The sequence below is a fragment of the Tiliqua scincoides genome, chromosome 2 (genome assembly GCF_035046505.1).
Source record: "Tiliqua scincoides isolate rTilSci1 chromosome 2, rTilSci1.hap2, whole genome shotgun sequence".
NCBI lineage: Eukaryota > Metazoa > Chordata > Lepidosauria > Squamata > Scincidae > Tiliqua > Tiliqua scincoides.
The window spans coordinates 102,129,873-102,152,879 of record NC_089822.1 but is presented as its reverse complement, the minus strand read 5'-3'; the positions used below and the strand labels follow the sequence as shown (position 1 = coordinate 102,152,879).

At 46.1% G+C, this 23,007-nt stretch overlaps 1 protein-coding gene across 2 annotated transcripts; it reads left to right on the top strand.

Moving 5' to 3' along the window:
- The first annotated feature begins 1,625 nt into the window (after positions 1-1,625).
- Positions 1,626-21,218, top strand: IFFO1 (intermediate filament family orphan 1). Of its 2 annotated transcripts, none has more exons than XM_066617359.1 (9): positions 1,626-2,464; positions 13,144-13,204; positions 13,294-13,389; positions 13,635-13,775; positions 14,606-14,766; positions 16,147-16,267; positions 18,079-18,174; positions 19,576-19,706; positions 20,432-21,218. In XM_066617359.1, the coding sequence occupies exons 1-9, from the start codon at positions 1,656-1,658 to the stop codon at positions 20,532-20,534; spliced, it is 1,719 nt and encodes a 572-aa protein (XP_066473456.1). In that variant the 5' UTR covers positions 1,626-1,655; the 3' UTR covers positions 20,535-21,218. The 2 variants fall into 2 exon arrangements, with proteins under 2 accessions (XP_066473456.1, XP_066473455.1); XM_066617358.1 differs by having other exon boundaries at positions 14,582-14,766.
- Positions 21,219-23,007: the final 1,789 nt, after the last annotated feature.

The following is a 23,007-nucleotide window of genomic DNA, read 5'->3' as shown; positions in this document are numbered from 1 at the left end:
GAAGGGATACTGTGCTGTAGGCATGTTAGTCTAAGACAGGGGTTTTGCCAAACTTTTTGGCAGGAGGGCCACATCAGACACTGTGTCGGGGGCCGGGATAAAAAGAATTTATATTTAAAATTTGAATAAATTTACATAAAAGATATATTAGAGATGGAACTTATATGAATGAATGAAGATCTTGCGATAGCTCAAAGCCTTGTACAAAGCAAGGCTGGCCTTTCCTTCACAGACATGAAACAGTAAGCAGCAAAGAGAGAACTCAGCCCGCAGTTTGCACAAGAGATTGAACAGTTGGCCCTTGTGCTGAAAACAGTTGCAGTGGGTCAGTGTGGGCTCCAGCAAGTCTCCAGAGGGCCAGAGGTTCATTGGAAACTGGGGGCTCCCCACAAGCTGGATTGGGGGTCCCCATAAATGGCCCCTGGGCTGGGGTTTGGGCACCACTTGTCTAAGCAAGTGGAAGGAGTTCAGCTGCAGAATGTATTATCTGGGGGAGGGGCTGCCCCTTATTAGCCCTAAGCTGCTGCTTGGGGTTGAACTAAGGCTGAGCCTACTCCCCATATGAGCAATATGCAATCTAAGGACAGTCTCGTTCAGGCTGCATCCCTATGTCCTTTGAGTCCCTTTGAGAATCAGGGCAGCCTAAATGCAGCCAGTCAGATCCCCGTTTATTCAGGTTCAATGGGACTGGCTTCCAAGTAAGCGGGCAGAGAGAGTTGCAGCATGACGGTATTAGGGGTTTGGGGGATTGCTGCTGTTGCAACACAACTAAACAGAGCTCCCTTTGCAGAATGTTTGAGCCCTACTGAGGAGTTGTTGGTCAACAGCCAAGAGTGATGTGGCTGTTGTTTGTGAGACCCCTGGGCTCCCAGGCTTGACTTCACACGTGTGCCCCAACGCCTGGGCCACTTGCCTCAGCAAGGGCTGGGTGAGGCCGCTGCCACTGCTAGAGCAATGATTTTCAACCTTTTTCATCTCACGGCACACTGGGAAGGCACTAAAGTGCCAAGGCATCAGTTTTTGGACCATTGACAAGGCATAGCATGCTGCTGGTAGGGGGCTCACATCCAATGGCTCTACTCAAACATGACACTCCTATGGCACACCTGCAGAGTATTTGTGGCACACCAGTGTGCCACAGCACAGGGGCTGAAAATGGCTGGCTTAGAGGCATACAGAGGCAGCAGCAGCAGGCATGATGGGGCGCTTCCTTCCTGGGCGTTGTAGGCTCCCTGCTGCTGCTGGGGCGAAGAAGAAGCCCAAGCGCGGGCTTTGCAACGTCCCGGGCAAGGCGGGCGCGCAGGAGGGGGGCGCGCGAGTCCAGTCCAGTGCTGGGACGTGCGCGCTCTGCGCTGTGTTGGCATCGACGGCGCCAGCCAGCCGGGCGTCCTCAGGTCCCCCCAAGACGTGCAGTGCGCCTCCCCCCCAGCACTCCGCATGCCTCCTGCCGCTCTCCGCCGCCGCCAAGGGTTGCATCTCTTTCCACCAGGCTCCTCCCCTCTGCGGCGGCAGGAGGCGGCTCCTTGCGCGGGAGCCGCCCCTTCTCTGCCCGCCGGCCAGGCGCTAGCAAACGTGATTGGCCTCGCCGCCCGCCTCTCCCCTCCCACCGGCCGCTTCCCCGGCCCCGTTGCAGCCCCTGGACGGCAGCTGGAGCCATGAACCCACTATTCGGCTCCAACCTCTTCCTCCTGCAGCAGGAGCAGCAGGGCTTGGCCGCGGCGGAGCCCCAGCAGCAGCACCCGGCTCTCTTCCTGACCCCCGGCGACCCCCGGGGAGACCCCCTGGACGGGGAGCTGGCCCCGCCGGCCGCCCTCGCCGTCGGGGCGCCCTTCTCGGCGCCGCCGGCCGCCATGGCCCTGCGCAACGACCTGGGCTCCAACATCAACGTGCTGAAGACCCTCAACCTCCGCTTCCGATGCTTCCTGGCCAAGGTGCACGAGCTGGAGCGCCGCAACCGGCAGCTGGAGAAGCAGCTGCAGCAGGCCCTGGAGGAAGGCGGCGGCGGCCGGCGGGGCGGCCTGCAGCAGCGGGACCAAGCCGTGCAGACGGGCTTCGTCAGCCCCATCCGCCCGCTGGGGCTCGCGCTCTCCCTCGGCTGTAGCGGCGGCGGCGGCAGCAGCAGCAGCACCCGGCCGGTGGGGCTGAGCGCCCCTTCGAGGGTGCTGAGCTCCCCCAGCTGCCACCACCCCGGCGCTCCGCTCACCCCCACCTCCTCCCAGTCGCCGTCCCTGCCCGGCAGCGCCTTCTCGTCCTCCTCTCGCTTCCTGCCCGGCACCATCTGGTCCTACTCGCAGGCTCGCCGCCTGGGGCCGGGTTTGGAAACCACCCTGGTGCAAGGGCCCGGCGTCTCCTGGGTGCACCCCGACGGCGTCGGGGTGCAGATAGACACCATCACCCCCGAGATCCGGGCTCTGTACAACGTCCTGGCCAAGGTGAAGAGGGAACGGGATGAGTACAAGCGCAGGTGAGGCGGTGGTGCCAAGCTCAGTGGGGGCGAGGGGTACCTGGGGGTGCAGCAATAGGGCAACCCAGGGGTGATGGGCTGCTAGGACCTATCCTAGTGGTAGAGGCAGCAAAGGGCGCTCTCATACCTGCTTCTGCCCCACTGCAGGTGCTTCCACCCTTAGGTCCTCTTTCTGCCCTGTGCTTGGCTTGTATCAAGGTGAGACCACAAAAGGGCATGGAGAGCCCATGGCAGCATTTCAGTCCTGGTGCAGGTTCCTTCCCACTTCAAGAGTGAAAGATGGGAAAGAAGTGAGCCAGTGCTCTTAAAAAGTGGTACTAATTTGCCTCCTTGTTACGCAATAGCGTCTTCATGCCCTCTATAGGATATTATGAGTAGGGGGTTTTGGCACCGTAGGGAGAGAACCCACCCCAGGGGTCATTGACCAGAGACCATAAAAGGCTAGATTGCGGTATGGAGTGCCCATTTCCTTCACAACACAGAAAAAACCCCACTAGCCCATGGGTTTGTGGATGATACGGCATAGACACGTATCAGACCTATAGTCATAGGTCTGACTAGTGCTGTGAATGCTCCCCTCTGCAGTTGGGTTTTACAGAGTCTTCTCATTCTATAGCAGGTTTACAGTCATGATCCCCTTTTCACAAAAGGGAGAAAAGAGTTCCACAGGGATGAAACAGCAGAACAAGCAACCTGAACTTGCAGCTCCTGTCACTTCAACTTCTGTCCACTAGTCCCACCTACCAGTCGTCTTGAGGCACCAGCAGGTAGCACTGGGACCAGCATAGTGGTCCCAATGTTACCATTTTCTACTTGGCTGTCATATGTATCTTATGTGGGGGGCAAATGGAACGAGTTCATGTCACAGCCCTGCCACTGGTAAATGCACACTTGTAGGGTGTATTTGCACACAAAAACCCAAGACACAATAACCCAGATGTGTTATTTCTGCTCGTACTGTGCTGTTTATATAGCACTTTTGATGTGCTTAGCTCTACAGGCATAAATGCTTTTGCTTTATATAAACAAAAATTGAGTGCCTGGCAGAAGGTACTTATGTAATCTTAGTACGTGGCATGTTTATAACTGGAGAGGAGGGAGTATTTTGTGGGGATCAGCACAGAAGTAAAGGGTCACATACCCCTGACTTCTGCACTGTGGTCCTGATCCAAATTGCAGCCCTGCCTAGTTGCTACTTACCCCAAGATATGGTGGTGGTTGCTAGCTTGAATGGCTTTAAAAGAGGTTCAGACAAATTTCATGGACGGTAGGTCTATTGATGGCTACTGGTCATGATGACTATGCACTACCTCCAGGTCCAGTGGCCTCTGAATACCAGTTGCAGGGGTGCAAAGGTGGGAGAGAAGTATGCCTCTGTCTTCTGCTTGTGGACTTGCCAAAGGCATCGGATGGCCCACTGTGGGAAACAGGATAATGGAGTAGATGTGCCTTTGGCCTCTTACGTTATTATGATAATAAAGGTAGGCCTCTGACCACATAATTATATGTTTAGCATCACACATAGTTTGGCCCTTTGCTGCAGGGAGAGACAAGGGATGAACATGAACAGCTACAGCTAAATGTCCTTGAGCATCTCCTTTTCATTTGGAGAACCAAACTTCACATAATATGCAGCCACATGGGACTTTTCTCAACTTCCCCTTTCCTTTTCTCTCTTTAAACCAAAAGGGAATCTCTACTGCTGAGTTTCAGCAGAGAAATTTGAGGAGTTCTTTAATCTGTTCTTCTTGCTATCTTTCTGCGTCAAGTTTCCTTCCCCCTACAGGGTGAAAAACAGTTGAGGGATTTTCTAAGTCAGAAAATGTCTGGAAAAGAAAACTAAGCATCTTTCCCTAACCCATCTGCTGAAACTCCCTCTTTCAAGGGGCTGCTTTCAGTTTAAAAATCAGAAAATGTTTTAAAGGATGTGTGTGACTGCCTGTAATATATAGTTTGTCCCTAAGTCAGTGGTTCCCAAACTGTGAGCTGTGGCTCCCTGGGAAGCTGCAGAAACCAGTCAGGGAGCCACAGAATCCTTGTGAAAAACCTGCCACCCTATACAATTGTAGCCCTAATGGGAAGCCCTGGCCAATGGCCCAATAGGTCAGGGGAGCCACCAGTCACAAACTTGGGAACCACTACCCTAAGGCATTAAGGCAGAAGGGTTTAATAAGGGGGAGATAGGTAGGAAGACTTGCCGTGTCTGCAAAATTCTAGACCATGTAAATATACTGCAACTTCCTCTTAATATCTAGAGGTGCAATTTTGGGTTTTGGGGTTTTTATTTTGTTATCACCAAAAATCGCACTCCACTAATGACACTAGGCCTAAGTAAGGATGGCCAGGCACTTGCTATTAATGCTTACTTTTGTACATGCGAAAAGGAAGAAAACAAAGAAGGGTCCAAAGTACTTTAAAATAATTTCACAGATACTGCTGAAGATTTGAGCACATAAGAGGGGTCCCACTTTGAATAGTGAGGTGGGCAAGCTGTGAACAACTGCCAAGAAGCAGTATTTCATGGGATAATTCAGCTGGCTTGGATGAATTCCCCCCCCCCCCACACCATTTGTGTAACAAGGAAAAGGATACTAGTGCAAGAGCACATGCAGGAGTTTCTGGGGAGATGTACCAGTTTCTTCTTCACAAGTTGCATAAGAAGCATGAGAAGATGATGCTCACACAGTGTGCAGAGCCACTTTCAGTATTTCGTAGCAGATGACCACTCATCCCTGGGAGACCAGTCAAAAGTGAGAGAAGGATTGTATATTTTTACGGTTTCCTGCTAATATAGGAATTGGTGTTGAACACAGGAGCCTTGCAAATCTTAGTTTTGGAAGTGAGTTAGTTATATGGGCATTGCCTGGTGAAATCTCACAAACTGGGGGCTCACTGACCAAACAGATCATAGTTTCATTGTGCTGCCTCTTTATATACCTTCCATGATTATACTAGGCAGGCAATCAAAATGAAGGAGCACCTCCCATGGCTAAAGGCTAAAATATTTGGACTTATTTAATTTGGGGGGGGGGGGGGACAACTAAGGGCCAAACCAGACTTGACTTGAGTGATCTGCAGCTGAATTCCAAGCCATGGGTGGGTGGAGGGAGTTAAAATTGTCCTACTGGGAAGGCCTGGTGCCTTTCTTCCCTTCTGGGGCTAAAAGCTATGAGGGAGTCATCCTGGTCACAGAAATGTCATGGGCAAAAAGTTAACCCTTTTCTGTATGTGCTGCTGCCTGATCAGGATGGTTGATGCCAATTTTTTTTAAAGAGGCCATAGATCTGGTATCTGTTTGGGCCTTAAAGGATGGGGGGGGGGGGGGAAACACTGTTGAGATTATAAAATTGTGAATGGTGTGCAGAAAATGGGCAAAGAGAAATTCTTCTCGCAGGGTCTCGCAATGAAATCGGTGGACAGTAGATTGAGGACAGATGGGAATAATCGTGCAATGCATAACTATTTTTTAATGGCATTCTCTGCCAGAAAATACAGTGATGGCCACAGATTTTAAAACTTTAGATGATAAATTCATCAGAATGAACTCTATTGGTGGCGGTTCCCTTTGATAGTTAAATCGAACTTCTTTACTTGAAGGAAGTGTACTACTAGATATATTCCACCACTAAACAGTGGTGGAAAGAGCTGTTATTCTCATCCCCGCTTGTGGGTTCACTGGAAACATTTGTCTGGTTCCTTTTAGAAAAGGATGTAAGAGCTGGACTAGATAAACCTGGATCTTATCCAGCAAGGCTCTTCTTTTCTTGTGTTCATATGGGCAGACAAACTGCAACATACTGTAGGAAGATAGATTCAAATTCTCATGATTGTTACAGAGTGTAGAATGAAGGTTATCTTAGCATAGTCTTCTAGTCTGATTTTTTTAAATTGCTGAGTGTATATATAGAGAGAGAGAGCACTGTATGAGAGCATCCTCCAAACTGCAAAATGAACACATGAGTCCTGATCCTGTGGACACTTGTCCATTTTGATCAGAGTCAGCAAACCTCTATGTAAATGCAAGCATTTGCAGGATTGGTGTTCTGAATTTGTCCATTATTAGTATTTATAAAACCTGTTTGTCACAATCGTTATAACTATAGCCAGTGAAACTTTCCCCTTACTTTTTCATATAGCATTTCAATGGAATGCTGTGCCAGTAGGCCACACTTGTTAATTCCATGATATATCTACATGTTATGTAAACTATGTTTAAGGCTGTCTTTTGTGAAAAGGTAGCATTTTATTTTTTTGAAGCATGCAACAAGAAAAACAGCTGGCAGGGTGGAATTCAAAACAGAGAACCAGTTGGGGATGATAGTTGTGCCCCCATTTAATGTTTCTTTGCTCTTCTAAATGGTTTCTCTGCAAGGTTCTAAACATGTTTACTCTCGCAAGCACATTCTTTGGAACCCCTTGGGGATGTGGTGTGCACTGAGGAGAAGGATCCACTCTGTGGCTTTTCAGCTCCAGATTCATCCTTTTCAAGGCTATGTTATACTTATCTGCGTAGGGTAACCTGTAGTTAGCTTCTGCCGTTGTAGTGTATGTGAGAGAAATGGCTAAAAGCATAGATGGCCTAAGATATTTTGGTGCCTGAGGTAGAAAACCAAAATAGCTTCTTTCCATTTGTTAAACATGCAACACAATCTACCCAAAAGTTCTCCCATATGAGAGAGACATTATGAGGAAAGTTTCCGCATTATTTTCCCTTAACAGCAGCCTGACCCACATAAATCTAGGGTGTGAAACTTTTCCTGTTTGGAGGGAAAGTGGTAGGAGGTTAACCTTTACCTTTAGATTCCCTTTGCCAAGCTGTTGTTTAAAGCTAGTAAAAAGAACACAGTAGCTACCTACTCTGAACTACAGATTTGGATATGTGTGGCGGGATCTGGATGCATGCATGTGCCACATATGTATGTGAGAAAGGGGCGCTTGTGGTGTGTGAATCTGGTAAGTGTCAGTGTTAGGATTGCTGAGATAATTGCAAAGCACGTTGAGCATTTAAAGAACTAAGTATATGTTTAATGTACAGTTAAGTGTACATGCACTTGCATTTTCATTCTCCGGGGGCAAGTAGTTATGGAAATGGGAATGACTGGAGAACTGAACTAATGCTTTTTCCCCTCGTTACTCCTCCTTTTCTCAATAAAACGGCTCGGTTGTGTTTTCCTGAGGGAAAACGGAATCTACCTGCAGAAATCAATAACTGCTGTGTGCTTTCCAGAGAGTGTGTTCTGAATTCTGAAAATGTAAGGCTGGCAAAGTGATAAACAGAGAGAAGGTGACTATGCAGTTTTATTTGAAGCTACTGATACCTGCAGAAACCCACATTTTGAGACTAGAAGGGGATTTTAAAAACTCAGGCTCCCTAACCTGAAATGAAACCAGGTGCAGATAAATTGCCTGTGGCACAACAGTATCATTTGTGTTTTAAAAACTTGACCTCTCTTTAGGTTTAATTCTTTGTTACAATACTGCATTTCCTTCAAGGATAGTAATAATGAAGAGAAGTCAGTCAGTTCCTTGTCTAACTTATATTGGTTTGTACCAGTTTAATTGCCAACTTTACTTTGCCAAAGACTTCTAGGAATTGTAGCTTGGTGAAGGTGCTTAGAATTCTGTGAGAGTAATCATTTTCGATCACTGTGCCTTGGCACACTGGTGTGCCACTAATGGGGTGCAGGTGTGCCGCAGGAGTTTGGGCTAGGGTCATTTATTAGTAGGGACCTTGGGGGATGTGAGCCTCCTGCTGACAGAACAGTGTGACTTAATTGTCAAAAGACTAATGGTGTGCCTTGACAGTTTTAGAACCTTGTCAGTGTGCCATGAGATGAAGAAGGTTGAAAATCATTGTGTTAGAGTCTTAGTTCCTCCTGCCCTCATAAAACTACAGTTTTCAGTAGTTCCAGCTTACGTCTATGATGTAGATATGCTCTTAGAGTTCATTTTCTTCTTTTTCTGCTGTTCCTGGCATCATGGACTTGAGTACATACTGAAACCAAGTTCAGGTATTGGGGGTAGGAAACAGTTTGGTTTTGCACGCTGCTGGTGAGCCTCTCTGAGATGTCTGGATAGCTGCTTCTGGAAACTGCTTGGTGGATCGGGATACAACAAAGGGATTCTCCTGTTCTTTAGCATATTCACATGAGTAAAGAACAAGAGTTCTGGCAAGTACGTGCCTCAGTTAGAAAAGCATGTTTTTGATGTGTTTGCTCTCTGTTCTCCCCCCCCCCCCAATTTTTAAATTATGCTGTAAGATGCCTTGGGGGTGCTATATAGTGGGGTGGGCAAACTTTCAATTTTAGGGATCCTGGACCTTTAACAATTGTGTAGGAGAGATAATTTCAGCAGGTGCAACTTGTCATCTGTGAGACAAGAAGCTGCACTTGCTGAAATTCCTTCTTCTATGCAACTGTAAAAGGTCCAGGATTCCTAAAATTGAAAGTTTGCCCACCCCAGCCATCTAGAACTGAAAGGCAGGATATCAATATTTCAAATAAATAGTTGTTTAGGTAACTTGAAACTGGTATATATGTACTGTTATACAATAACAATATAACTGTTGTAGGCTCTGAAGCTGGTCTTTGGAAATTCAGTTACTCTGCAGGATCCAGATCAGGGTTTAGTTGGAGCAACCAGATAAGCTTAATAGTAATTTCTACTGCTGCTGTAAAATCCTGACACCCTAGATTAGGTTTGGTTCTCTTTGGCAGAGCTGTTGGGTTTCTTTTTTCATAGTTTCTCTTGTCATTGGAATGTCTTCAGATAATGAAGTTTTCTTGGCTTGGATAAAAGAAGCATTGCTGTTAGTCTGGCATCATTTCAATGGCCTCACTGGGGATTTATTTATTTAAAAGATTTCTATCCCTCCTCCTGCCCCCAACAATGCAGCACCCCTTCTTTTTGTCTTCCTTTATATCAGATGTGGTATGAGAATGTGTGCGTGGATGTTGTGTTGGAGCAGCTTCCTAGGATGGAGGGAGGTAGGTCACTTAAGGAAACTGTGTGCCAAATACTCTTTGCCTGTCTGGGTGGTGTGGAGAAGGGAGGAGGGACTGTTGCAATGAGACTATTATTAGGAAGTGGTGCATTGCAGATGAGAATGAGGAACTGGGTTATGGTGAGGAGAGAGGTTGGGATGGAGGCTTTCCTTCTGATTTCAGTGGCCCACGGCTGTCTGATCAGAGTTGTTCATGTTTCAGTACTTAGTCCATCTTCGGTTTCTAGTATGAGAAGAGGGCGTAGTTTGTAATCACATTGGATTAGGGAGGGACATAGAAGTGCATATCCTCTTTTCCATAGTTAGGTGAGATGAAGGGTGGTCTGGGACAAGGTGGAAACAATTTAATGTGGTCTGGGACAAGGTGGAAACTTCCAAGAGAAAAGACTCGTTTAAATAAGTTTCCCATCTATATACCAGTATTTATAAAACCCAGTTCCCAAGATCCCATTCCATTTGTCTTCTAACATTCTGCCACCCAGTACTGCTATCAGGATGAGTTACGTACATTAAAGGAAACCTGATTCTCCGCCATATGCATTACGCATCGGAAGATATGCATCAAAATCAGAACAGATTTTATTTTTCCAAAACTGCAAAGCACTTTTTATCTCGGTGTCTTGCAACCATGTCCTGTCTTGATATCTGGGAATAAACTCAGTTTTAAGAGTTTCTAAGCTTTACTTTAGCTGCATAATAGATTTTAGTTTAAGCCAACGTGTCTTAAAAAAGAAACTTTAAAATGAAATAATGGACTTTTGTTTTTCCTGGGACAGAAGAGGAAGGCAACTTTAAACATATTTTGCAGAAATAACTTTTTCTCCTCTAGAGATGTAAACTTTCAGTTTGCCTCTCCCTGTGTGTGCCTGCAGCCTGAGTCATTCCTTCTTTCCTGCATTCTGTCTAGTTTTCTGTGGTGTTCCATCAACAGTGAGTCATCACTAATTTGTTCTTGTCCATCAGAGGTGGGTGTACTTGTGGATTCTTCTGGCATACGTAATATTTGGCTTGGGTTTGCTAGAGAAAAATTCCACTTATTTTTCTCAAGGCAAGAGGGCAATGCAGCCCAGCCAGCTGCTTGAAGGAAGGGGTGGGATTGCTTAAAGTGGAATTTGTTCTATTCGGTACTCAAAAGGATGTTTGGAGGGAGGAGAGTAAATGTTCACAAGAGACCTGAAATATCAGAACAATAACCCTGATCCACACAGTGACTGCTGACCAGACTTCCTCCCTCTCACTCTCTTCCCACCTCCATCTTGGTCTCTCTCAATGGGGATGTATGTCTCCATCATGTGTTTGATGGATGTGATTTGGTGAGCATTGCAATGTGGATAAGGATCCAGCTACACATTTGCATCAGCACTGGTTGTGTGTGTGCAGAAGCTGCTACTGTGTGGGGAGCATGTTGTTGAGACACAAACTTTTCTGGAAGACTCTGAACCTCTCTGATTTGGGAGACCTTTCTAGTAGTAAAGGGTGCTTTAGATACAAAGAAGCATGCATGAAGTGCCATACGCAGGATGGCCTTGGATGTGTTTCTCAAACTAGTACCCTCCTCACAGTCATAAGGCAAATGACTTAATTCTGAAGAGAATTTTAAAAGCAGTTTATAGTGATGCATCTGCGGTACACAGGCAAAATGTTTAAAATCCCAGTGGGCATCTGTGAAGCTCTTGGGTGTATCCAAAGTAGCTGTTTGGATCCCAACCCTGAGCAGAAGGCTGGATTAGATGACTTCATACTCTGTGGCTTTTTGATTCTGTTGTTCCCTTATAGTCATTCAGAAGTGCTCTGCACAGTGCAAAACAAGAGAAATACCAGCCCTCTTGTACCAACTATATGTGTCACGTTGGACACTAGCACCTAAGGTAGCCTGCAAGATTCTGAAGCAATGCAAACCAGCAGAGAACAGCTTAGGGGCCCAGTCCTATCCAGTTTTCCAGTGCCAGTGCAGCTGTGCCAATGGGCTGTGTGCTGCATCCTGTGGTAGGGAGGTAGTTGCAGAGGCCTCCTCAAGATAAGGGAACATTTATTCACTTACCTTGGGGCTGCATTGCAGCTGCACCAGTGCTGGAAAAGTGGATAGGATTGGGCCCTAGATGTTTTATTTCTATTGCACCTTTCAGTTTACAGTGATACTCCCAGGATGTGTCTATACACTATACCAACTCGGTTGGGTAAGGCAGCTGACCTGTCTGATAATAGCACATAGTACTGCATAAGCTCTTGCACTGATGTCTCCTAAAATGCTCTGTTGGAGCAGTCCAACACAGTATGGACATGAATTTACGTATGCTGCTGCTTCAGCAGCTGCTGAATAGCTAAGACCAGTGTATGTGTGCGTGAGCTTCCGATTCTATGTTCCTAGTGGTCCCTAATCAACCGCTTGTTCTATAAGGAGGTGATACAGAAACAGAAATGTTATAGCTCTCCTAAATTTTCTTGCAATGCAAAAATTTAAACTAATTTTTACAAAAAGAAAAATGTTTGAAGTATATTCTCCCTGCCAGTTTTTGTTTTGTTTTCAAAACGTTGATATGGTAACATTCTTAAGATGTTAAGAAACGTTTTGATGGTTAACACATTAACCATCATTAACCAAAATGTTAAGATGGTAACATTCTTTGGTCTTAAAAATCTCCACCCTGGTTAGGTTACCCAAATTCTGCACTGATAAGCTAAATTCTGTGATCTGAATATGCAACCTGTATAATTATTTATTCTGCTTCTGAAAGATGTTGTTTGGTGCAAAGAAGGCAGTAAAATTCAACCCCTTGACAACTGGACAACACCCTATCTGCTTAGTATGACTCTGAGCTGTATGGACTGAGGCTTGGGCTTGAAAAATGGAGTCTTAGTTGACCAAACTTACACAGATGTGGCTTAGGGCAGCAGTTCTCAAATTGTCTAAGACCCAACAGTAGGCCGTGACCCAATTTTTGGTAGTTTGTGAAACTGATAGGGCAGATTAGACTATGTGCATCAAGGGTTAAACAAGCTGCTACTCATGGGGGGGGGAAGCATTGCTGCCCAATCACCAGCATAGCCTCACCTCTTGGCATTTATAAATCAGGCAGCAGTCTCTAGGGCCTCTAAAAAGTTTGAGAACCACTGGCTTAGTTTCCACAAGGGGTTCTTTATAGTGAGTCTTATCTGGCTATATGAGGGAAGTAGAATGCCACTCCATATGCCAGAGACAGCTGAATGCCAGGTATAGTTGTGGAGCAAGGAAGGGGGAATGCTAACTCTGGCTGCCCAAAAACTGATGAGGCTAGACATACCCATTGATCTGATCCAGCATAGCAGAGAGGAGAGGCAGGGGTCATCTGTCAATGTGGTTTATTCTGGGGCAGGGGTAGGGAGCATGTTGCAGTTACTAAACATAGTGTGTGGTTACACTCATTCTGTTTCCAGTAGTGTATGAAAAGGAGCAGGTGAACTCGAAGCAAGATGACTTAAATCTGTGCACAGAGTCTGTCAGCTGTCATTGCAATGCATTCCAGAAGGTGTACTTATTATCTTCCCAATTCTTTTTGTATATTATTGGCCCAAGTAAAGGTTCCTGTTTGCCAGGCCCAAATCTCACCAGAGGAAGGGATCCTTCTGTTCTCCAGTTGGTTCCAGGTACAGTTTGGTACAAACTATTGGCACACCTTTGGTCTGTTTGTCTCACCAGGTGGGAAGAGGAGTATACCTTACGTGTTCAGCTACAAGACCGGGTGGCTGAGCTGAGTGAGGTAAGAGTCTTCCTTTTTCCTCCAGTTCTTTGTATCCTGATTCTGTCTCGCTCTCTAAGTTTTAATTCCTATGTCTCCCTTTCAACCAGGAGGCCCAAGAAGCAGAAGCATGTCAGGAAGAGCTGGCTTTGAAGGTGGAGCAGCTAAAAGCAGAGTTGGTGGTTTTCAAGGGGCTGATGAGTAATGTGAGTTTCTTGACTACCCCGAATATACACATACTTGGGTACCACCTAAATGCAGGTCTGGAGAGTGATGACAGTGGAACTGTATGGAGGGTGCCTTAGTGCCTAGCTATTGAATGTGATGCTGGCACAATTCCTCTCCCCCTACTTAACATGAGATCTCATGCAGCAGCATAATTGGTATCTGAAAGATCTTGGGCCTAATTTCAGCCTTTTTTTTTTTTTTTAAATCCTTTGTGCTGGGCCAGAACCTTACTGAGCTGGATACCAAGATTCAGGAAAAGGCCATGAAAGTGGACATGGACATCTGCAGGCGCATAGATATCACAGCTAAACTGTGCGATGTGGCCCAGCAACGCAACTGTGAGGACATGATCAAAATGTTTCAGGTGAGCAGTGCCAGATATCCTTCCCATGTGGGAGGAAGGGAAACATGAAGAAGCAACACATGGCCCTCTCCAAGGAGAGTCTGTGCTGCCACTCTGAGCCTCATTCCATGTATTCACTTCAGCCATTTGAGCAAAACTGACAGGCAGTTTGAGAGCAGCCTTCTTCCTATAATCCCCATGGAGCATTTGGGAACCCCAGCAGCATTTTTCAGCAAGAGTTAGTGGGCATCATAAGGGAGAGCTACTGGAGAGGGAGACCTGGTGCAAAGTGTGTGTGTGTCTAACACCACCTCTCTCCTTTCCCCCCACCCCTTTCTGTCTCTCTCTTTGTCTGATTCACTCACTCACTATTTTGCACTTGCTCTCTCACTCTTCCTTCTCTTGCTTTCCCTACAGAAGCAGTTGGTTAGTTTTTTTCATTGAGCTGGAAAAATATGCAAGTTAGAAGCTTTTTGTAAAACAAAATTTGACTGTTAAATCCTGGCATTTTTCTCCCTCTGTTTTAAAACCTCTGTCTTGCTCTGTCCTTCTGCCTCCATCTCTGGGGTATGATTTGAGTTCCCTTACTGTGAACCCTCATCAGATTCCATTTTCAGTTGCTTAGTTTTTAATTTGAAAGTAGAGATTCCTAAAATCGCATTTTAGCCATCGCATCATCTTTAACCTGGTCATAATGAACCCATCTCTCTCTCCCTCCCTTCTTCTTTCTCTCATTCTGTATCTTTGTCACCCCACTCCGTCCTTTTTCCCCCTGCATCTCTTCTCACCCACCCACCTCTGACCTCCAACCCAACCTCGTTCTGTAGTCTCTGCACTTGTCTCCCATTAAGGTCCCAACTACAGTGGGGCGGAAGCGGGAGCGAAAGCTAGTCAGTGATGAGGACACCTCCCTGTCTGAGAGTGAGGCCTCTAAAAAACATGAAGAGGAAGAAGAGGATGAGACGACAGCCATGAGCATAAACGAGGAGATGCAAAGGATGCTGAACCAGCTGTGAGTGTAGCCTGCTTTTAAAAATTGTGTCTGTGTGTCTGTGTGTGTGGTGTGTGTAATCTCTCTCTCTCTCTCTCTCTCCATCCTCCAGTATCCGTGGTTTCAATTATCCATGGTTCCAAAATGCACCCCCATTGTGCAAATTACTTACCTGCTGGTGTTTGCAACCTCCCTGGGTCTCAAAGAACTTCGTGTCATGTTCCTTTCAGTTCTCTACCTCACTTCCTGTGAGTGTTTCCTGTCTCTATTTTGTAGTCAGCAAATGGCTAGCAAGACCCAGGGAGCCTGCAAACACCAGCAGGTAAGTAATTTACGTGATGGGGGTGCATTTTTGAACCTTTGTTTAGGTTCTCCTTTTATCTGTAGTTTCCATATCTGGGGGGAACATATCCTCCATGGATATGGGGGAGATGCACACGCTGCTTGGGAGCAAAGTGTGGGAGAGGAACCAGCTTCTCATGCTGCCAATTTCTCACTTGGCCTCCTGAAAGCAACTTTATCTGATCATCCATGACCCTACCAAATTTTAGTCAAGGCATTATAAAAATTTTGCTCAGTTTTTTTGTAAAGGAGAAACAATCCTCTGTGTTTCAGTGTAAGTCACATTGTAAAGCTATCTCTAAAGCATTCTGGAAAGGCAAGGACCACTGCCAGCCTGCCTCTTGAAGGAACCTTTCAGGTAGCTCAATTGTTCCTTCAAAACCATTTCTCTCCCCCCCCCATTAATAATAATAATAATACAGGTATTTATATACCGCCTTTCTTGGTCATCAGATTTCTCCTCAGACTTTAATTCAAGGCGGTTTACATAGGCAGGCTATACTAAATCCCAATAGGGATTTTTAGAATTGAAGAAGGTTCTGTCTTTCAAGAACCACAACATTTCAGATGGCTCTTTTATGATCTGGTATCACATTCTGGCCTCCATTTTCCTCCCACACAGGCTGACAGTGGCCAAAGAGCAGGTGGAATAACTCGGCTAGGCTTGTCAGCTGCTTCAAGGTCTCGCTGTTCACGGTGCTGGTGGCCTCGAACTGGCGACCTTCGGATGTTATCTTCAGGCAAACAGAGGCTCTACCCTCTAGACCAGACCTCCTGCCCATTAATAACCACATATTTCCTAAACCCATCCTCTATGAAGTCTCTACTGCTAGAAATTAACTAGCCTTGCTATACTATAATTAGTATTATAGAGCCTGTGTGTGAAGGGATTCTATTGTTCTGGCTCTAGGCATCATATCTAGACTGAACTTCGTGGCCCCCAGGAATACAAAAGCTGGCCATTCCTGCTACTGATTAAGACACTTTTCCCCACAACCTAGTCTTTCCCAGGAGCCTCCCGGTCTTCTCTCTGCTGACATTTGATTCCTTTGTCTCCAGGAGGGAGTATGACTTTGAAGATGACTGTGATAGCCTTACCTGGGAGGAGACTGAAGAAACCTTGCTGCTTTGGGAGGATTTCTCGGGCTATGCTATTGCTGCTGCTGAGGCACAGGGGGAGGTAATGGATGACCTTTTGTCTTCCAGGCGTTTGATGCCACCTTCTCTCATCCCTGTAGACTTCTACACAGGACCTGCCAGCCATGCTTTGTGGCTTTTCCCTCTCCTGCACACTTGGGGGTGGTTATTGGAACTTGTGTGCTCTTTTACTAAAAAAAAAAAAAAAAAAGGTCAGTCAAAATTTTGGGCCAAGAAAAGCCCCATTTATAGACAAATATTAGTTTGTGAAATATGTGTTGGTTCTGCTTCTAAAGGGGAGGAGCCATGAACTCAACATGAACCTTAGTCTTGGTTACCTGGCTGTTAGAGCTCCTTTAGCTTTAGGGGTTCAACCCATGTGCTTTAAAACAGATTACACAATCTTTGATGCACCAAGACTGGAGTTATTACAGTATCAGGCATGAGGCTGACTGAGAGCCCAATCCTATCCGCACTTACCTGGGAGCAAACCCCATTGACTATAATGGGACTTACTTCTGAGTAGACATGCAGAGGATTGGGCTCTGAAGTGGCTGCTTTGAGCAGCAAGTTGAGGGAGTGGCACACTGACAAAGGATGCTCTGAGGTCTGCATCTGCCCACCCAGCCATTTCACTCTGCTTGCTGATCTTTTTTGCTTAGGCATGTTAGGTTGTTGGCAGCCCCCTCTTCCTGCACCACCACCACTGTGAGTGGTTTGGCATTACATGCTTTGTGTAAAGTGCCCCTGCAGAGAAAGGAATGAGGTGAGGGATAGGATTACTGCATTCCAATCTGGTCCCGTGCCCTGTCACTTTGCTCCTTCCTCCAAAGCAGGAAGTGCTTAACATATTGGGAGAACTCCCAGCATGCTCCACATTTTCTGCTTTATTTAAAGCACCTGCACAAAGGAAGGAGCTGGGTCAGGGGACTGGCTCCATGGGCTGCAAACTGGAGGGAGACAGTGGGCATCTATTCCACAATTTGTCACCCATGTCATAGATGGGCCAACCATGGCCAATGAGTACAACTTGACTTGTTTTAGTGACTTATGACATTGTACAAGTTGTGCTCAGAGCTTCAGCAGAAAGGCCTTGGATGTGCATGTGTTTGGAAATGGCCATAAATTGTGTCCTACCTGATGCTTGACATCCTCTACTCACTGTGTTTTCAAGTTGGTGGACAGGAAAAGAGGCAGTTCAGCCATTGTTGGATTTTGTTAGTATGATGGGACCCAAATTATACAGATTTTCTATAAAACTCATGTTTGTTCTAAGAGCTATAAGCCTTGTTTTTAAAATGAATGGAAATATGTCCTGCAAGTGAGAATTTAGTAACTTTCTATGGTAGCTTTTCTAATAGTGCTAGAGTTTTGTAGAATTTCTGAAGACAGAGAATGCCTTCAAAGGATAAGATACATTTATTAAATGTATGTTTTGTACAACCCAAAGTGTTACATAAATGCTTTCAGTGTTTTGCTAAACTCCCTTGTAGTAGTGCTGACAACTACCTAGTAAAGTAGGTCAGTATTATGTCCATACTGCAAGTAGAGGGAAGGAGTAAAGGCTGAAGAAGTCCATATAAGGCCATCTTGTAAACTCATGTTTAAGATGAAATTTGAACTAGAGATTTCTTGATCTTTAGTTCAATCTCGTAGTCAAGACACCAGCTCTCTACAGAAACGGCAAACCTTGTAAACATGCCATAGACGAGGGCTTTCAAATAGTTTTCTTTAATTGGCTCTTCTTTGCCATGGTGCTTGGTGACGTGGATGCTTATGTAACCTCTCTCTCTGATGGCTGGCACTTGCTCCTTTTTTCCTTTTGTCTTGGGGCACCACGGCTTTCCCTGCCAGCAACCAGATGACAGTTTGGAGAAAGTCATCAAGGACACTGAATCACTCTTCAAAAGCAGGGAGAAGGAATATCAAGAGACCATCGACCAAATTGAGGTGGGATGTCGGGAAACAAATGGGAGGGTGGACAGGAGGGGGAGCAAGTGAGACAGATGGTGGTGATTTTATTGCTCTATTCAGGGTGCTGGAAGTAGGCTTGTGAGCAGCGCAGTCATCTTCAGGTGTGAGTGTGTTAAAGCAAAAACAAGAAAGTTACATTTTTAGGCTGATGTTTATCCTGCAGTGGCTCATGTTCTTTTGAATAAAGGAGCAGAAATATCTAAACAGGAGACTGTGCTAATTGTGGTGCAAATACTCTGTTTCCCTGGAAGGTAGGAAAATTCCCTTTACCCATCTCAGGCCGCTCAAGGAAATATGAAACCAGTAATCCACAGCGTTTCTTACCTCTTTTACAGCCTTTGGGCTTTTCAGGATCCTTGTAATGCACAGAAATAGGCAACAAAGATAAAGCAAGTCATGCTTGCTATAATGGCAAAGCTGGAGATAAAATATAGGAACTTCACCAGCCAAAGAGAGGGAGAAGAGAGAGGGAGGGTGAAGGCTATCTGAGAAGAAGGGTGATTGAAAAGTCAGTGGTGTTGACAGATTGTGCAGTGCCCATGGCCTTGAGATTGGCTGTCTGTGGAGGAATGGCTTTATTCTTGATAAGTAGTACAGAGAGTCACCTAAGGTGGCACAATTATTAGTGCCTTTGGCTAATTGGGGAATCCAGTTGCTTTGCTCACAAAGTGATGCTAGAATCTAGGCACTCTGTCCTGCACATTTTATCTCCTGAAGTTTTCCCCCCATTCAATTTATGATCCCTTCTCATTATATTGAGTACTGTGGAGTAGGAAAGGGATTGACATGGTCTAGGCTAGGGGACGTTCAAAGGCGGAACAGAATTTCTCTCCTTGAGACAACAGTATCCAGCATATGTCCTACAGCAGCAAGGTTTTTCAGCCCCTCTCTTTTGCTCTATGACTTAAATTTGTTCATGGCCGCAAAGCACATTCCCATTCTTTGAAACAAGAAATCACATTATTTCTTGTTTAGCTGCCTGAAGCCTATCTACGTTAGACTCTCTTTCTCTCTCTCTCTACGTTTCTCTCTCTTCAGTCTGTCTCCCTGGCCACTCAGGATCCAGACAGCCCCTCAATCTGTATAACTCCACCCAGCATTCCTGGTTACACTGGAGTGTGACAATGCTGAGACCTTACTCTTGTATATGTGGCAGGGACAGGGGAGGGAGCAGATGCAGTAGGGAAAGTCTTCATCAGAGGAAACCTGTTTTTTCCCCCCCTATGCAACTTGAAGCCAGAGTAGGGGTGGCAAAAGTGCCTTCCTAGGGTAGAAAAAGGTTTGAGTCAGTCAGCCCTGATTGCTTGGGGGTGGTCTAGGCTACCTTGGATACTGTAGACAGGATGACTCCTCTTTGTTTACTTCACTTTTATGCAGCTGGAGTTGGCAACAGCAAAGAATGATATGAACCGGCACCTTCACGAATACATGGAGATGTGCAGCATGAAGCGTGGGCTGGATGTGCAAATGGAGACCTGCCGCCGGCTCATCACCCAGTCTGGAGACAGGTAAGTGCCTCTCAGAGGATATTCCCAAGTCCCAGTCTTGGGTGGGAGGGCAGAATGAAGGGGAGGAGGAAAGTGGGTCTCTAGCCATTTGTTACCTTGCTAGCACTGGGAAGGGCAGTGGGAGCCAGGGTTTGGCTTGCAGGTTCCTTTCCTCATCATGGGAAGGGAAGGAAGAGGAGTGTTCATCAGAGGGGATAAACAAGTTGGGCTGGATTCTGAGTGATTGGCTGTAACCCCCCCCCCCTTGCAGACTTACAGGAGTTGTGTTTCGTGCCATGTGTGTCTAGAAGGTGATGCAGTTTTGACAGATGCAATCGCTGTCGAACGAGAAGCTCCACCGGACAAAAGAAGCTTCGCTGACCTGCTGGGCTTTTGCACTGGTTTATAGGACAATGAATTCAGTGCAGCGCCAGGCTGGGGAGGATTTTTACCCTGCCCCTCCCCTCACCCCCATGCAGCCTTGGGCTTGGCCAGAACCCAAAGAAGCTCCTGTGGCCTCCTCAGTGCTTCTTTGTGCCCTCCAGTAGTGTTCAATATAGATATCATGTAACCTCCCACATTCCACCAATGCCCCATTTATGGTATCGGAATGCTTTCCCAAATCTGCTTTGTCCACCAATGCCCACCTTGTTGCTTTGCCCTATTCGTAACTAGAACTCGCCAGACCTTTCCACCCCTCCCACAGCCCCAGTGCCCATGTGACCCCCGCCCTTTTTTTCTTTCAGAAAATCTCCTGCTTTCACTCCGGTATCGAACAGTGAATCGGCCCCAAATGAGGAAACTGAGGAGTCCGATCATGATCTCCCAAGTGATGCCTCCATAAGATAATGAGAGAGGCCCTGCCCTCTCTGCATCTCCCTCTCCTGGTCCAGGAGTGTGAGCCTTGGGAGGGCGAGCCATGTCCTAGCTGTGAGGGATGGAAGGGGTCAAGGAGCCACTACTAGCATTCTGCCATTTAATCCCTCCACATTTGGAGGTGGAACTAGATAGGATGATGATAAGGATTTGGTCTCTCAGTTCTTTTCCCCTCTGATCACCCCATTCCCCTCCCCATTCCCCTTCTCTTCCCTCATCCCAAGTATTTTGTGGGCTTTAGTGCAGACATTCCCACCTTATTGTAGCTACTCCTCCTCCTCCTGGGGTTTGCCTCACCAAAGCCCCTCTTCCTTGCCTACTCTTAGTACACGTGACTGCCTTCCTTGTGCTACACCAAAGCAGAACTGGATCTGTTTCTTTCTCTCTCCCTGCAAAACTGAACCACTTGGTGCCAAGCGGGCTGAAGGCTGGACTCCTTATTGCTCTCCCTGGTCATGGAACAGTTCTGTAGCCCTGAAAATCCTTGTATGCAAAAGTGAGAGGCTCTCCTTATGGAGATGAAGAACAAACTACTGCCTTGTTCACCCCAGCTCCGTCCTCGCATTTTGCTTAGTTGTGTGTCTATGGCACAAAAGTTATATGTGATGTGCTATGTCTGGAAATGAAGAACCATTAAATTGATGATTTCCTTTTCTACAGCTGTGAGACTTTCTTTGAAGTGTGGTGGGTGCTGCTGACAGAGAAGCTTTTGGTGCAAATATTGTAGCCAAAGAGTGTCCTGTGTAAAACACTTAATGCTGTTCTGTTGTCAGTGGAACATGATGTATATATCCCTCGTGTTCATGCTGCCCTCTCTTGTCTAATTTAGTGGAAAAGTGACGTTATGAGGTTTATTAATGAATACATTATAGTCAGCAGCAGCTACTACTAAATGGAATGGCATATAATACGTAGGCTTTTCTAACATTACAAAACAAAGATACGGGTAAATGATGATATGTAGGAAGACTGTTGCACCCCAAAGAAGTTTGTACTTCCCGGACAATTGCAAGACAATTGTCAGAGGAGTGGATTAAATGGTGTGGTGGTCCTCAAATTTAAGATTGCTTTCTCCAAAATGGCAAGTTCACCCACCGAGCCACAGTCTGCAGTGTTATAGTCCACTCTATCATTTTATTCAGTTCTGTGTGTAACTCTTCTTGTATGGTATTTGTGCAGGATTGCTCTCAAATTTCAGTTGTGAAACGGATCTGGCCTCAGCTGGCATCCTTAACTCTGAAGTGGGTGATAGAGAATGGATGCATGCTGAGAAAAGCAGGGATGGTAAGATTGCCTGTTGCTAAGCACCCAGCTTGTTGATTGTGACTGTTTGTTAATGAAGGTCACGCAGGAGTTCATAAGTATTTCTGTGATGACAGTATTTGTTTTCACCACCATTTGTGTCCAGGACTCCCTCTGCTTCCCTCCCCCGGTTCTGTTGATCTGCACAGATTGTCATCCTACAACAACTTCCTGCTTCTTGCACACTTGCGCTATGCATTATCCTGAAAACTCATCACTACTTCTTCTAATTGCCCCCTTCTAGAGCAACTGCACTGGAAACAATCAAAATGCCAAAAGTAGCAGAATGCCTTAATAAAAGGCCTACAAACATGTGAAAACCATGAGCAGGCTTTAGAACTCACCAGAGTGCTACTTCAGGTTGGATGTTAATAAGAGGAGGTGATGAGTGTAGAGAGGAATAAATGTCTCTGCATGTGATGAAAAGCCCATGTTTGCACTGTATGAGGTGTATTAATTTTGTTAGACAATACCTGATGCAAAAAGGTTTGCCACAAGGCAGTGTTGGAGGCGAAGAACGCAGTGACAGCTCTCCCATTGAAATGTAAGAAGCAGCAGTTATTTGGACTTCTCGTTCTAACTGGAACTCAGACAGAGTGGAGGTAGAGAACTGTGGCGATCTTTACATTGGCAAAGCTGCAGATTAATATTAGGACCTAACTAGGCATGACATCCAACATGTCTGTCTAGATCAGCCATTTTTGACCACTGTGCTGTGGCACACTGGTGTGCCACAAATGGTCTGCAGGTGTACCACGGGAGTTTGGGGGAGGATCATTTATTGGTAGGGCTATTGGGGGGATGTGAGCCCCCCACCAGCAGCCTTGTCAATTGTCAAAAGACTGGTGTTCCTTGACAATTTTAATACCTTGCCAGTGTGCTGTGAGTGGTTGAAAATCACTGGTCTAGATTGTCTTTTTTTCCTTTTGAGATGATCGTGCATAGACCGGATCTTGATCCAGGACCACAGTATATGTGGGCATTTAACCTTTTACCTCCATGACATTTTTCTCTCCTTTGCCCATGCCAGCTGTTGTGGGCTTCTGAAGGTGGCATTGCTATTAATGGCAACTTTGGGGACCAGTACTAGCTTTGCAGGGGAAGGAGTTCAAGAAAACATCATGGGTGTCAAGGGTTAAATGCT